We start from the raw sequence: 13029 nt of genomic DNA, 5'->3' as shown, positions 1-13029 counted from the left end.
TGGTAGGGATTTCCAGGTTCGACCCACCTGCTTTTCTGCTTTTAGATCTCAGACCCAAAGAGGCATAGATTGTGACAGAGGTTCCTGCCTAACTCTGTAAAATACATCATATGCAGCCCAGCCATAGAGTTGATGTCTCTCCTGCACCACTCCCCTGTTTTGTAACTTTCTTTCAGAAACTGCATTTACGCTCCATAATTAATTATGGTCATACATATTATTTCCAAAAATAATAAAATCCTTTCCTGCTGCTGTAAGATTTTTTCTATTTTATTATTTTAATAGAAGATAATTTATTCATATTGCTCTTCTGAAATATCAGGCTATTTATGAAAATGTCAGAGTATGGATTTAGCAGTCTACCTTAGGCACTTCTTTTTGAAAATCTCAGCCAAAGGGAGAAGGTGTGGTAACCTCCTTGTGCACTGCTCTCCAGCTCTGTGGCACAGTGGTCCCAGTGCAATGTTCCACACATGGCACATATTAGCACACCACACTATATTTAGCAATATGTGCCCTACTGCTCCTAAGAGATGACTGAATAAACCTTGATAACACAGTTGGCCTGGCTCCTTTGGGACTTGTAACTTCGCACTGAGCAATAGAGATCATTAAAATGTTTTAATTATATAATTCCCTTTTGCATAGTGCTGTGATAGATAAGATTGCATGTGTGTGTCAGCCTTTCCATTATAAACTTCAGGTCCTTCCCATTATAAACTATTCCCATCCAGAATAAGTGCTCTTGCTGAGATGAAACAATGTGGAACTGTTTTGATATTATAGAAACATATATAACTCAATTATTATTAAGAACACATTAGTAACTTAAAAGTCCTGATGAAATCACAAGCTCCTCTTTGGAACCCTGTAGGAACAGAAGCTGTTCACAGTTATTAGGAACAAACTGTCTCAACCAAATCTCCCTTTCTCGCTTTTATTCCAAAAGGCACCTCTGAGTATCTGGGAATCATATTACAGTCACATTGATGAGGATGATACCAGGAGATTTGCATAGAAACTCAGAGAAATTTCAATCTCTAAGTAGGAACATTTTAGACAGATCACATACTTCAGATCCTGCACAGGCCAGATGTCTTGGCTAAAAGGAAAACTTATGTGGAAAACAGCCATCTACAAGTTTTTGAGGGTTTTTTTGTTGGGTTTTTTTTTGCTGTTTCAGGTATTTTTAGAACTGGACTATGTCTCTTTGGCCCTGAGAAGTCCTCTATAAAATTTTAACCCAATTAGCACATTTAAATTATCTCATTTAAACACCTTACTGTACTTTTCAAGGGAAACATTCTGCTGCTGCTCCTGGTGAAATCACAGGGAACTATCTCTAGGTGAGCTTCACAGGCACCCTCAAGAAGAGAGTTATTCCTCCATAAACCTTTAACAGCAAGGATACCATCTTATTAGATTGACATATCACTCTACTCTCTCAGTTTACTACTCTGTTAGCAGTCAAACATGTGTTGTTCATAGAGGAAAGAGAGCACTTACGCTGCCATATGCTTTTAAAGCAGTACTGTGACCTTGTTCATTTCATCCTTAGTTTGCAACAATTCTATTTAGGAAACCTTAACTTAGAAAATTTTAAAACTCAAAGCCTCCTGTGGTATTTTCTATTGTACCTCCTTCCATTTTCTGGTATGTGTAAAGCTTAAATATTACCAGATATAACCCTGACCATCGCTTTCCAATTTATTTCCATGCCTACCAGACAGCATCTTGCCTTTTCTGCAGACAGAGGCCCAACAAGGCAGCAGACAGACACTTTCAGGAGTGAAAATACCAAAGTGGGTTAACATTACAATAAAAGAAAAAAATACCATGAAGGGAGAGGGAAGATAAGCCAGACAGAAGAGAGGAAAGATACCTACATTTCAAAGAGTTCAGATTGGTGGATTGGAACTCAAAGAAAGAAACACATAAACAAAGGACAAATTCATCCCTCTTTGGCAGTTTTCTCTAGGACACAGCAGGCTATATGCAATAGGAGTGAATGCTTTGTGAACTGAGTGAACTGTATACAGGTACTGGTATTTGAAGATCTAAAACCAGGACTGCCTGACTGAGGACTCAGTGAAATAATCCCTTTCCTCAAGTACCTCCCCAGCCCCTGAGAATTAATTTGGTTTGTCACAACATTTATGAACAGGAATCACAGCCGATTACCTCTTTTTGTTGAGGACATATCTTTTTGAGAAAATAGGTACAATTGTGCTTTAGCTTTAGATGTGTTTTGGAGAAGGCTGTGATCAGTTAGTCTAATAGAAAACCTGTGAGTAATAACAGTAACTCTTGAAAAATACTGAGGCAAGACCAAAACATATATCACAGACTGTATGTACTGCCCACTGAGTTTGAAGACTTGAATACTTACATTCAGAAAAAGTACAGTCCAGCCAAGAGATTCTCCTCCGATTGTGTTTCTGGACAAGCCATTATTTTTACAGTAGAATTAACTGACTGCTGAAAAAATAAGTGGAAAGGCTCAGGCAAGTTAGATTAGAGAAGGTGGTGTTATTGTTAAAAGGAACTTCTTTAAAAAAATAATCACACAAGCATGCACATGAAAAGATACATTGGTTCTGACTTACTCACTGCCTAAATACCTTCTTTAGGGTCAAGTCAGGTTGATCGGATTGATTTTGCCTCTGAAAGTCTGATTCATCCTCTACCAACTATGAAGGTTAATCTCCAGTTCTAATATGTAACAGAATGGGAGAGTAAGAAAGGACGTGAAAAATGCCCCAGAAAATTCATCGTGCTTTCTCATAGTTCAGAGCATTGATAGCCAAGGTAAGCAACATTAGGAAATTGATATTTGTACTCTGGGATCTGGAAACAGAAAAAATAGTACCAATAAGAACATACACTTAAGAGATCTCTTTGGTGTTTTCTTTTTACTTCTAAGAGTTTCTGAACTTTTTCACAGTGTCTTTTACAAAGTCAGTGCTGTGTTACTGTGTAGTATTAGTCCTAAGACTTTTACTGGGGAAATTTTTGTGTGTGTCAGGCTAATTGGATCTATACATATATTCAAGCCAAGAAAATGTAGCCCAGGGCACCATTCTAAGAGTTGATATTCTGAGCTACCTTCCAAATGCAGAAAGTAAAACATGGTCTGTACATCTGGAGTCTCAGAAAGGATTGTAACCTAGAACTGCAGCACTGAGGATTTAATTTTCTTCTCTTTCATCTGTCTGATTATTATTTGAATAGTCACTTCTCTTAAAGTAGCATGAACAATTTTTTTTCATTCTAACAAAGCTGGGACACTACTAAGCTTTCACAGAATCACAGAATGGGTCAGACTGTAAGAGACCATAGTGAGTCATCTAGTCCAACCTCCCTAAGCTTTTTTTGTTAACCTTAAAAACACAGAAGTTTAAAAGCTTTAAGTAATGTAAATTAGGGCGGCAAGGAAGGTTGAAGAGATTAAGTACTCTTGCCTATCTAATGGAAAACGTCCCCCAAGTGTTTGGGGTGATAAGCAGAACAATTCAGCTCAGTGGAAGCCAGGACAGTGTTCCCACATCCTCAACTCCAGGAGGCTTTCCCATCCTTTAAAACAAAATATTAAATAATGATAGCTCCCATTTCTAATAACAGTAACTGAAAAATAAATTTTACATTAACTTGAAATAGCAAATAAAGTTTACGTGAAATTTTTAGAGGGGAGAGGTACTGTATGTATTGCCTAAACACCAGTTAAAAGTAGGACTGCAGTAAGGTATAGCACCTAATTCCAGAAAATTATTTAAAGATGGCAGTAATTAAGCACTGCAATAGTAGAATCAGAAAAGTACACAGTTTAAACATTGTAACTGCTAGAAGTCCATTACTTCATATTACTAACTATTTTATTCTTTTAAATTTTTTTTTTTTCACATTAGCAAGGGGTAATGCATGTCGTTTATTTTATTTTCTGCTACTCATAGAATACCCACAGCAAGACTGGAGGTAAGATCTTCAGATAATTTCAGCTCTAGAGAAGATACATAGCTCTCTTTTTGGATTTTTCCTAGAGACAGTGTAGGCAGTATAGGCAGCCAGTTTACATCTTGTGGCAACTTGTGATGTGGATGTGCCTGCAACAAAATAAATCTATCTATAGAATACACAGTAGATGGGAATTTCCCTGTTAGCTTTGTAATGCAGTCCAGTAAAATGGTGCTGAGCAGCTGACCGTGGGTCTTGTTTGGTTTCCTCCTCCTACTGCTCCTGCAGCTGAACAAACCCCGAGGTGCTGGCAGCCCCATAGACTTCGAACGCCTCCCCGCGGGTACTCGGCAGCTGCACAGCGTGGCCCTGGCAGTGCCACTCAGTCTCCACCCGCTCTCCTGCTGGCCTCCAGCTGCAGACTCCAGGGACACATTTCAGGGTTACCAGCCCCAACTCTGCCAGAACAAGTTTTTGCCATTTAATATTCATTTAAGTAACATTTCAAGGCTCTGTCTATAAATAGCGATTGCTTTGTAGTATGAAGCTCTTTTTCCCAGCTTGCATGAGCCCCCCCACGCCATCCCATCAGGGCCACTCCCTGCAGCACAGCTCACAGGCTGCCACTGATCCCCACACAGTGGACTCAGACATAGTTCAGTGCAAGAACAGCAACAGCGGCACATTCTGCTTCAGTTGCACACACAAACACATACTTACTGCCTAGCTCATCACCGGATTTTTATAATTTAGACTATTTAAACAATTGCCCTTCTTTCAATATTCTTAATAATTCCTGTGGCTAGGAAAGGATGTGGGCTTTTAAAATATTTTGATCTTTACTTATGCTGCCTTCCAGATGCCCATCACTTGGTCCACATCTTGATAGTAACCCCAGGCACATGGTAGCAGCAGAAGCCTTACCAGTGTCACAGAGAGCAGGCTGATTGCTTCAATTTCTGTGAAGTATAGTTCATTGTGCTGGGAGGTTTCTCTTCCTTGTAGGCATCAATGTTCATCTCAAAATAAGCCATACCCCACTTCCCAAACCACCTTCTAACACATCCATCCAGGCATTTCTTACTCTTTTAGTCAAACAGTTGGCCAAAGCCACCTGTGCAGAGGCTACCATTGAGGGATATTCCCCCACTCACCTTGTCTTTTAAGATTTTTGGTTCTACTAGAGAGTTCTGAGTACACTGTCCCTTCTCTTCCACTGTGCCTCAAGTTTAACAAGCATACTCTGGTTCTCCAGGATAGCAAAAAAATTCCAAACAAACTTAATCCACAAGAGGCTTAAAATAGCACTGTAGTGGGAGGCCAGATTTTTGAGCTCATTTTCATATTTGAAAATCCCAGTGTTCCCTTGAGAAGAGAAACAAAAGGATTACTTTGATGAAATTATTTGGGGTTTTTTTAGAAGCTCTGTTTGTTACAGACTTCAGGCATAATAATCCACAAGTAGCAATTCGACAGGAAGGCTACAAAGGCACAAACTCTGTTAGAAACATAAAACCTATCTAGGGATGCACAGCTACGATTGGTTTCCATGATGATTTTCCCCAATAATTGCAATCATCAACCTAGGAAGAAGCACTGGGGTACCTTACAAGTGATTCTCATACTTGCCAACCTAAAGATGCTTCCTTGAAGCATTTTTCACGGAGCAGGACTTTTCACTGACAGGGCTAGCTACTTCAGATATAAGGTTTTTCCAAAAAAACTAGTAGTTATTGCTGGCTATCTCTGCCCAATTCTAAACCACAAATTTTTCTCCCCCAAGACAATGACAGATCTTCAGTTGCATTTGTGATTGTCAGTATCACAGCAAGCTGGTAACTGCGTTAGCCAGTGAATGAGGAGGACTTCAGAAAGGATCCTGATCAAACCATTGCCTTTATCAGCCATTTGTTCTACATATGCAGAGAGCTGTCATACAGTTCTGCTGGCAAATAGAGCAGAAGAGCACTACTCAACAATGTTATTGCTAAGGCACATAACCTGCCTTAAGGCATATATTTGACGCCCCATTCAGCTGTAACAGAGAAAAGCTACTGAAAAAAACCTAGATGATGAAGGGGGTCAGATCAACTGAGATGACTTCTGTGCACCTGGAGCTGCAGAGGGCAGTGTTATCAGCTCTACACAGTAAAACCTGTCACCTTTGAATGATCAGGAATCAAATCCCTCTATTTCTGGTTTCACCATCAGCCCCTCCTTGTTGGTGAGAACAAGATCCAGCATAGCACCTGTCCCCATTGGCTCCTCTATTACTTAGAGAAGAAAGTTACCATCAATGCATCCCAAGAACCACCTGGATTGCTTATGCCCTGATGTGTTGTCCCTCCAACAGGTATCAGGGTGGTTGAATTCCCCCCTGAGGACCAGGGCTTGTGAATGTGAAGCTGCTCCTGTCTGTCTATAGAGGGACTGATCCAGTCTTCCTGGTCAGGTGGCCTGTAGCAGACCTCCACTACTGTTACCTGCCCCTGCCCTCCCTTTAATCCTGACCCATAAGCTCTTGGTTGGCTCCTCATCCATCCCCAGGCAGAGCTCCATGTGCTCCAGCTGGTCACTGACATAGAGGGCAATACCACCTTGTCCCCCTTCCCATCCTTCCTACAGAGCCTTTGTCCTTCTTAGAGAGCCTTTGTCCTTCCATCCCAGCACTCCAGTTGTAGGAGCCATCTCTCCACTTGTCAATGCTGCCACTGAGATGACAGCCCTGCAGGTGTGAGCACATCTCTAACTCCTCCTGTTCACTCCCCAGGCTGTGTGCATTTGCACAGAGGCACTGCACTTGTGTCCCTGGTGAATGTGACTTACTGACTGCAGTGCCTGGGAGTCCTTTGTGCTGCTCTTCAGGTGCTCCTGCTGACCTGCAATTCCACTTCAGGCTCTGGGCATCTATGGCTGGCTCTGGCATCAAACTGAGATGAGGACTGGGATGGACTGAGGTTCTCCTCCCCTGGCAAACTTAGTAATAATCCTTTAGTTTCTCTTCACCAGCTCAGCAAGCCTATGACTGAAGATGCTCACACACAGGAACACATGATACAGTCCAGACCACCACACCACCACGTATAAACTGCTTTATTGATTGCAGTTAACATGTTACAATTAATTTATGATTCCAAGCATTCAGTCAGCTGCTTATAATAAGTATAAGCTGCCACCATAGTCATATGGAACTGGACAAAGAGATGTTTAGTCACTGAGGCATCCTGAACTGGAATCACTTCTGCTTCTTGGGCATTGAAGAGACAACCAGATGATACATACAATAGACTGTTCCTGAATTAAGAGACAGAAAAGATATTTTCAGACTGGCAAACAGAATTCCTTTCAAGTCAGCTTTGCAGTTTGTTCCAGAAGAAATACTGACAACAAGCAGCTGCAATTCAGACAAAACACATTTCCATAGCCATGTCTCAATTATTTTTTTTGGTGATTCATATTATAGAGAAAAAAATATCCTTAAATACCTCTCCACAGGCTGCACAAAAATAAAGAAACAAGGAAAAAAAAGAGTGGGGAGAGGCATGTTTGTGGAACCTACACAGACAATCATAAAGTAATTGTTACTCATTCTTAAAGCAACTCAACTGAAAATCCATTAGATCAACATATTTAAGTTAGAGGCTACTACAAAATTATGTAATAAGCAACATAAAGGTTAAATATATGCACCATTATGAACCTTGGATATAATTCTGCTAGTTTTCACACCACATGAAAACTCAGTATGCTGAGTATCACCCAGCACTAAGAAGAGTCAGGCTACTGAGAAAAATGGTTTACTTTCATGCTATAATTACATTTTACTCCTTTTCAGAATAGGCTTTCTAAGTAGTTCTCGTTTTCTCTAACATTATACATGAATTCCAAAGGAGTATTCAGCCCACAGTACTCAGTATGGAAAAAAGCCATCTGAAAAGCTAAACTTGGAAAAAGCACAAATAAATATATACAGTATGTCCAAATGTGGGTTTTTTCCTTCTCTACATGCATTTTGCATGTTCTAAAGAACAAACCAAAGGAACTGTGTAACTAATTTACAGAGAAAACACCAGTCATGTTGGAGATTGTACCAAAGAGAAAGTATTTTAATAATATTAAAATTGGCACATTGGAAATTATACCAAAGCATAAAGATTTTAGTATTAGCCTTACCAAACACAGTTATAACCATGGTGGTTCTATACAACAGAGCATCCTTTGCACCACCTTTAAGATGCACCGGGAGGCCATTATCCTCCTAATGGAAACAAGTGACAAAAATAAACTATTTAAATACAATTCTTGCAATATTGTTTTAATATAACTACAATTACCCAGAAGAGGAATTACTTCCCCACATTATCCTTCCAACCCCCAAAAGACAATGAACCTTATTTAGGTCCCACTTTGTCTTCAAAGCTTTCACTCTGCTATCAGGTGAGCACTCACTAGGGGAGTACTATAAATGATGTGCATGATTCATTTCTATAGCAGTGACTGGCAGATGCCTAAACACTTCCGACACCAGTTGCCAGCTCCCTCAGGTGCACAGGATGTGATTACCATCCCTACAAGCTTCCCATCCATCTCTAGAATAGTTAATCCCTGCTATAGGGAGCAACAAGGGGAGGAGTCTGTACTATCACCTGGTGTCACACAGGAAACTGTTGTGCTCCACCCAAACTCCTAGGCACCAGATCCCATGATCTTTACCCTTGTCACAAGTTCACGCTGCTCTAAAATTCAAGCCAGGCTCCCATGCTAGTGACTTGCAACCCAGCCCAGCTTAACTTGCTGTCCCACAAGAAAGGAATGGGAGGAGGAAGAGATATGCCTAGAGATCTCTGCCAGCAGAAACAGAACCTCTGACCTCACCCATCACCAACATCCTGCTTCCCCCTTTGGCCCACAATGAACACTGTGCTCCTCACACAGTGTCTCAGGAGACTGGCTTTCTCTTTCAGGGGAAAGGAAAGCAAGAAGATACAAAAACTATTAAAGTGAGACTTCTAATATACTTTGTCCCTTTCACATCGCTGAAGCCCTGTCCGTCCTCAGTATGAAGCTACATCTCCAGGTTATGGCTCACAGTTGGGAGTATGCTCTTAAATGTTCTCTGCTTTCACTAGTTCTCACTTGGTGGCCTTATCAATCAGGAACAGAGTAATTCAGAAGCTGTTTTTAAAGGTTCGGTAATTTTCTAGGAATGAATCCAATCATTTAAGACTTTTACGGTTTTCATAACTGAACAACACAATACTACATCCTCATTAAGAATTATGGGGCTCATCTATGAACTGTAGATATAGCTGTAAGATTTCAGGCTTAACTTTTCATTGTCTTTTTGTCCTCTCACTTGCTGTTTTTCTCTATTTGTTCCTAGGACATATTCCCCCATCTCAACTCCTTTGAGAGTACTTCATCTTTGTACAGTGCCTAATACTTACAAGAAACTCAGGTACAAATCATTTCATAGGGTAAAAAAGCCCTGAAGAGTGAGCAAGTCAACTGCACATGTACAAATACTCTTAGTGTCTGTAGAAAATAACTGCTGATTACAAGCACTATAATCATACAACTATTTCAAAAGCTCTCTTCACGTGTAAAGAAGAGTCTGACCAGTTCTTTAGAAACAAAATGTATGCAATTATGACCTATTAAAACCTTGTTAATCTACTAAAATTGTTCAACTCAATACCTGAAAAAGTTTCTGATGCTCAGGAACTCTGTTTTCAATCTGCCTGCGTGAAGCAGTGCTTATGGTTCTCTGAGAAATTTGGCGAAGAGCCTGAAATAAAAGATAAACAGTGTTTTTAAAACAGTGATATTTTTCAGCTCTGTTCACACTGGGTAATTCTTTTAAAAGCACGATATAAGTGCAAGAGACAGAAAAAGAAAGTGAAAGCCTTTTACAAACAAACAAACAAAACTTCACCAAAACGCACTAGTTTTGAGTTCAGTAAGTCTTTCAACAGATGCTGTAAAGGACCGTTTGACTGATTACCTAAAAAGGAAAAACTCAGGAAAATTACTTCCAGTAAGATACAACAGATTTATGGATCTGCAGCATAATCTTGACAGTGAGCACCCTTTTGGGGAAATCTCAGCCTCTGCCCCTTAGATAGAAGTTTTAAGCACCATGTTCTGTGTCTGACTAACAAAAGGGACAATAACATTCACATCAAACATTTTTGAGAAGTCAAGGATATTCTGTCACAGCTGCAGTTCACCTGTGAGCCCCCAGTGCAGGCAGTAACCTTCACAGAGCTAGGAAAGCACTTCCACCTCGCCACACACACAGCTTAAGAACACTCTGCCATGTCCTGAGCTGGAATCAGTTTCCACAGTCTGATCACACAGGTTAGGCGACCAAAAGCAATGATCTACATATAATTTCTCTGCTGGCCCAGTCTGCCTTCGCTAACACGTCAAGTGTCAAAGCCAAAGAGCCGTCTGTAGCTCTAAGCTGCTGTAGGAGACTGAAATGTTAAAGCTTAATGCCTCAATCAGCCATTTGCAAAAGCAGCGAGGTGCCAGCGGTCTCCTTCAACCAACACTGGCAACACTCACCGCTCCCCGCAAAAGTATCACCACTAAAAACGTGGGCACGGAGAGGGAAAACATTCAGGTGATGCTGGCTGCAAGTAATGGGACAACAATCCTCCCCTCGCCTATCCCAAATAAACACTCTATAAAATGTATATCCTTGGAGACGCGCTAAGCATATCCGAGAGCCCCTGACTCAACACTATCCCCTTAAGTCCCTAAAGCTCAGGAATACATGGAGCGAATGGGCCGCGACCTGGAGGGCAACACCTTTCCCCCGACCCCCGCATGTCCCTCCGCAGCGCCCGGCGCGGGGGGAGGTCACCACGGCCGAGTCCCGCCGCCCGGGGGGGCACCGCGAGGGAGCCCCACACACCCCTGGCGGCAGCGGGCTGCTGTCCCCGGGCCTCACCAGCACGTTCCGCCACATCGCGGCTGTTGGTCCTGTCACCTCCCGCCGGCAACAAGGGCAGCGGAAGGGGAAGCGCCTCTCCCGCCCACGCCGGTGGCACCACAGAGGGAGCCGCCCGGAGCGTCGCCGCCGCGCCCACAGCGCCGCCTCTCCAGTCCGCCCGGCGGCAGCGCTGGGGCAGGCCGGTGGGTCGGATGGGATGTGTGTCCGGGATCGTGTCCCGGGAACCAGAGCTAAGCCCTACAACACCGGCAGGAAGGAGCAGTGACCTCTCTGAACACGCGGCGCCGGGAAGGGGCTGAGGCGCTCGGGCGGGCACACGGCAGGAGCGTTTCCTCACTGAACACAGCGAGAGCACTTCGGGAAATCTATGGAATGTCCCCCAGAGCCGCTACATACAGAATTTAAAGCGAACTTTCATTGAAAAGTTTAATATCCGCAGAGGGCTGGATGCGTGTCCTATGAGAGCAGCACCACGGGCTGCGGCAGTTCATATGGATTCGCCCGACATTCCCTTTGGCCGCCACTAGAGGCAGGATACTGAGCTAAGCAGAGCCTGGGGCCGACCCAGGTGAGTGGGTCTTACACCCGTGGGATCGATGTGGCATCCCCTTGCTGAGCCATTACCCACAGAAAACCCCAAACTAAGCCGTGTACCTGCCCAGGGCCTGAAACTCCGTACATAGCAGCGATACCGAGTACTCTGCATGTGGGAAAAAAACAAACAAACAAAAACAACTTCAGTTTCATGTTTCACAGTATATAATTACGTAGAGTGAAGTAATACCAGACTTGTAAATGCAAACCTATTTGATTCTAAAGGAAGAATCTATTTGCCCTTCAAGAAACTGATCTGAGAAGCTTGTGTTTTTCCTGCATTGCAGATCCAACACCACAATTGCATCTTCTCATGCTTCAGCCTTATGCTGAAATACGATGCTGTTGGGAACACTATTTCGTGGCTTTGCTGCAGTTGCAGTGCACTTAGTTTTTAGCATTACACTGCTTTTGCACTGATGCCAAACCTCATGATGAATAACGTGTGTCAAACGCAGCAAATTAGCGTTCAATCTAGTATGGAAATGACAAGGATCATATCTCAAAAGCACAGCTGTCCCAGAAAGAAACTAAAAATGCAAAGATGAAGAAGTATTTCTAGGTATAGTCTTAGCTGAGCAGAATATTAAAAATGCATTTAGAAAGCATTGTCATGGAGAAATACATGTTGTAACAGAGGAGGAACTTGGATGCGTTATTTAACAAATAGTTTTCAAACGCTAAAGCAGTGCTATCACAGAATAACACTTAAAAATACATAAACACTGCAAGACAGATTTCCATTCATTTCTCCTACAACCTTTCCTCTTATGAGTGTATACAATGTTTTATTCTGATCTTCATACACTTAGTTGTATTTAGATACTGGCAAAAGGATCATATCCACAGAGAAATTATTATTCTTTAATTTCTGCTCTGTGGACCATTTTCTGATTTGTCTGAACTTAAGCCTCAGGGATACTGTCTGTCAAAACAAATCTTACAAGCGAAAGACCATATAAAAGCTTGGCGTGTGAGTTACGTACCAATCAAAGCTACGTGATGACTGGTCAGAGCAAGCACAGCTGGTGTCTTCAGTATTGACTAATTTATGAAGAAATGAAACTTGAGGGAAAGAGAAATGGCAACTTACTGCCTCAGGGTGAGGATATTTCCCTAGAAACAAACTCAGACTGCTTTTTCCTAACTGAATGTATTGCATTGAAGAATAACAAAATTGTTTATGAAAACTCCTTGTTAAACAGTAACAGGGCTGTTAATCTAGCTGTTAAAAAGCATTCATCATAAAAAAAATGTTTTGCCCCTTAAACCAATGATAGAAGGGTATGTAAACCCTGCTAAACTGAGGGTTTTTCCACCAAACCAAGTAATTGACTAACCCACTTAAAAGCTACATTGTGTACCAAGAGAGAAAACATGCTGTATTCTACCTTAATACATCCATTTTACAGCCAAGTTACTTTGAGTTGTACAATACACTGAAACTGCATTAAAAGAACTTGCTGACAGAAAGAACAAAGATTTGTTCTGAAGTTTACAAGCATCTGTTGTAAAGCATACAC

The 13029-nt window shown here is 41.8% G+C and overlaps 1 protein-coding gene and 1 long non-coding RNA gene across 2 annotated transcripts; both read right to left on the bottom strand.

Moving 5' to 3' along the window:
* Positions 1-1133: 1133 nt before the first annotated feature.
* Positions 1134-5634, bottom strand: LOC113974223. The gene is made up of 3 exons (XR_003536478.1): positions 5106-5634; positions 2390-4409; positions 1134-1393 (listed from the first exon to the last, which is right to left on the bottom strand). It is a non-coding gene; the product is annotated as an uncharacterized LOC113974223 (long non-coding RNA).
* A 1391-nt stretch (positions 5635-7025) lies between these two features.
* On the bottom strand, positions 7026-11039 carry LOC113974220 (cytochrome c oxidase subunit 7A2, mitochondrial). Its single transcript, XM_027697142.1, has 4 exons — positions 10910-11039; positions 9650-9739; positions 8125-8209; positions 7026-7245 (listed from the first exon to the last, which is right to left on the bottom strand). The coding sequence occupies exons 1-4, from the start codon at positions 10925-10927 to the stop codon at positions 7187-7189; spliced, it is 252 nt and encodes an 83-aa protein (XP_027552943.1). The 5' UTR covers positions 10928-11039; the 3' UTR covers positions 7026-7186.
* Positions 11040-13029: the final 1990 nt, after the last annotated feature.

The sequence above is a fragment of the Neopelma chrysocephalum genome, unplaced genomic scaffold, assembly GCF_003984885.1.
Source record: "Neopelma chrysocephalum unplaced genomic scaffold, ASM398488v2 Primary Assembly neopelma1_23b, whole genome shotgun sequence".
In the NCBI taxonomy this organism is placed as follows: Eukaryota; Metazoa; Chordata; class Aves; order Passeriformes; family Pipridae; genus Neopelma; species Neopelma chrysocephalum.
This window is presented reverse-complemented; position numbering and strand designations above follow the sequence as displayed.

Coding starts and splice junctions, on each gene's coding strand:
- LOC113974220 (XM_027697142.1), bottom strand. Junction 8,210..9,649: donor AGCATCAGAAACTTTTTCAG/GTATTGAGTTGA, acceptor TGTTTCCATTAG/GAGGATAATGGCCTCCCGGT. Junction 7,246..8,124: donor CATGGTTATAACTGTGTTTG/GTAAGGCTAATA, acceptor CTCTTAATTCAG/GAACAGTCTATTGTATGTAT.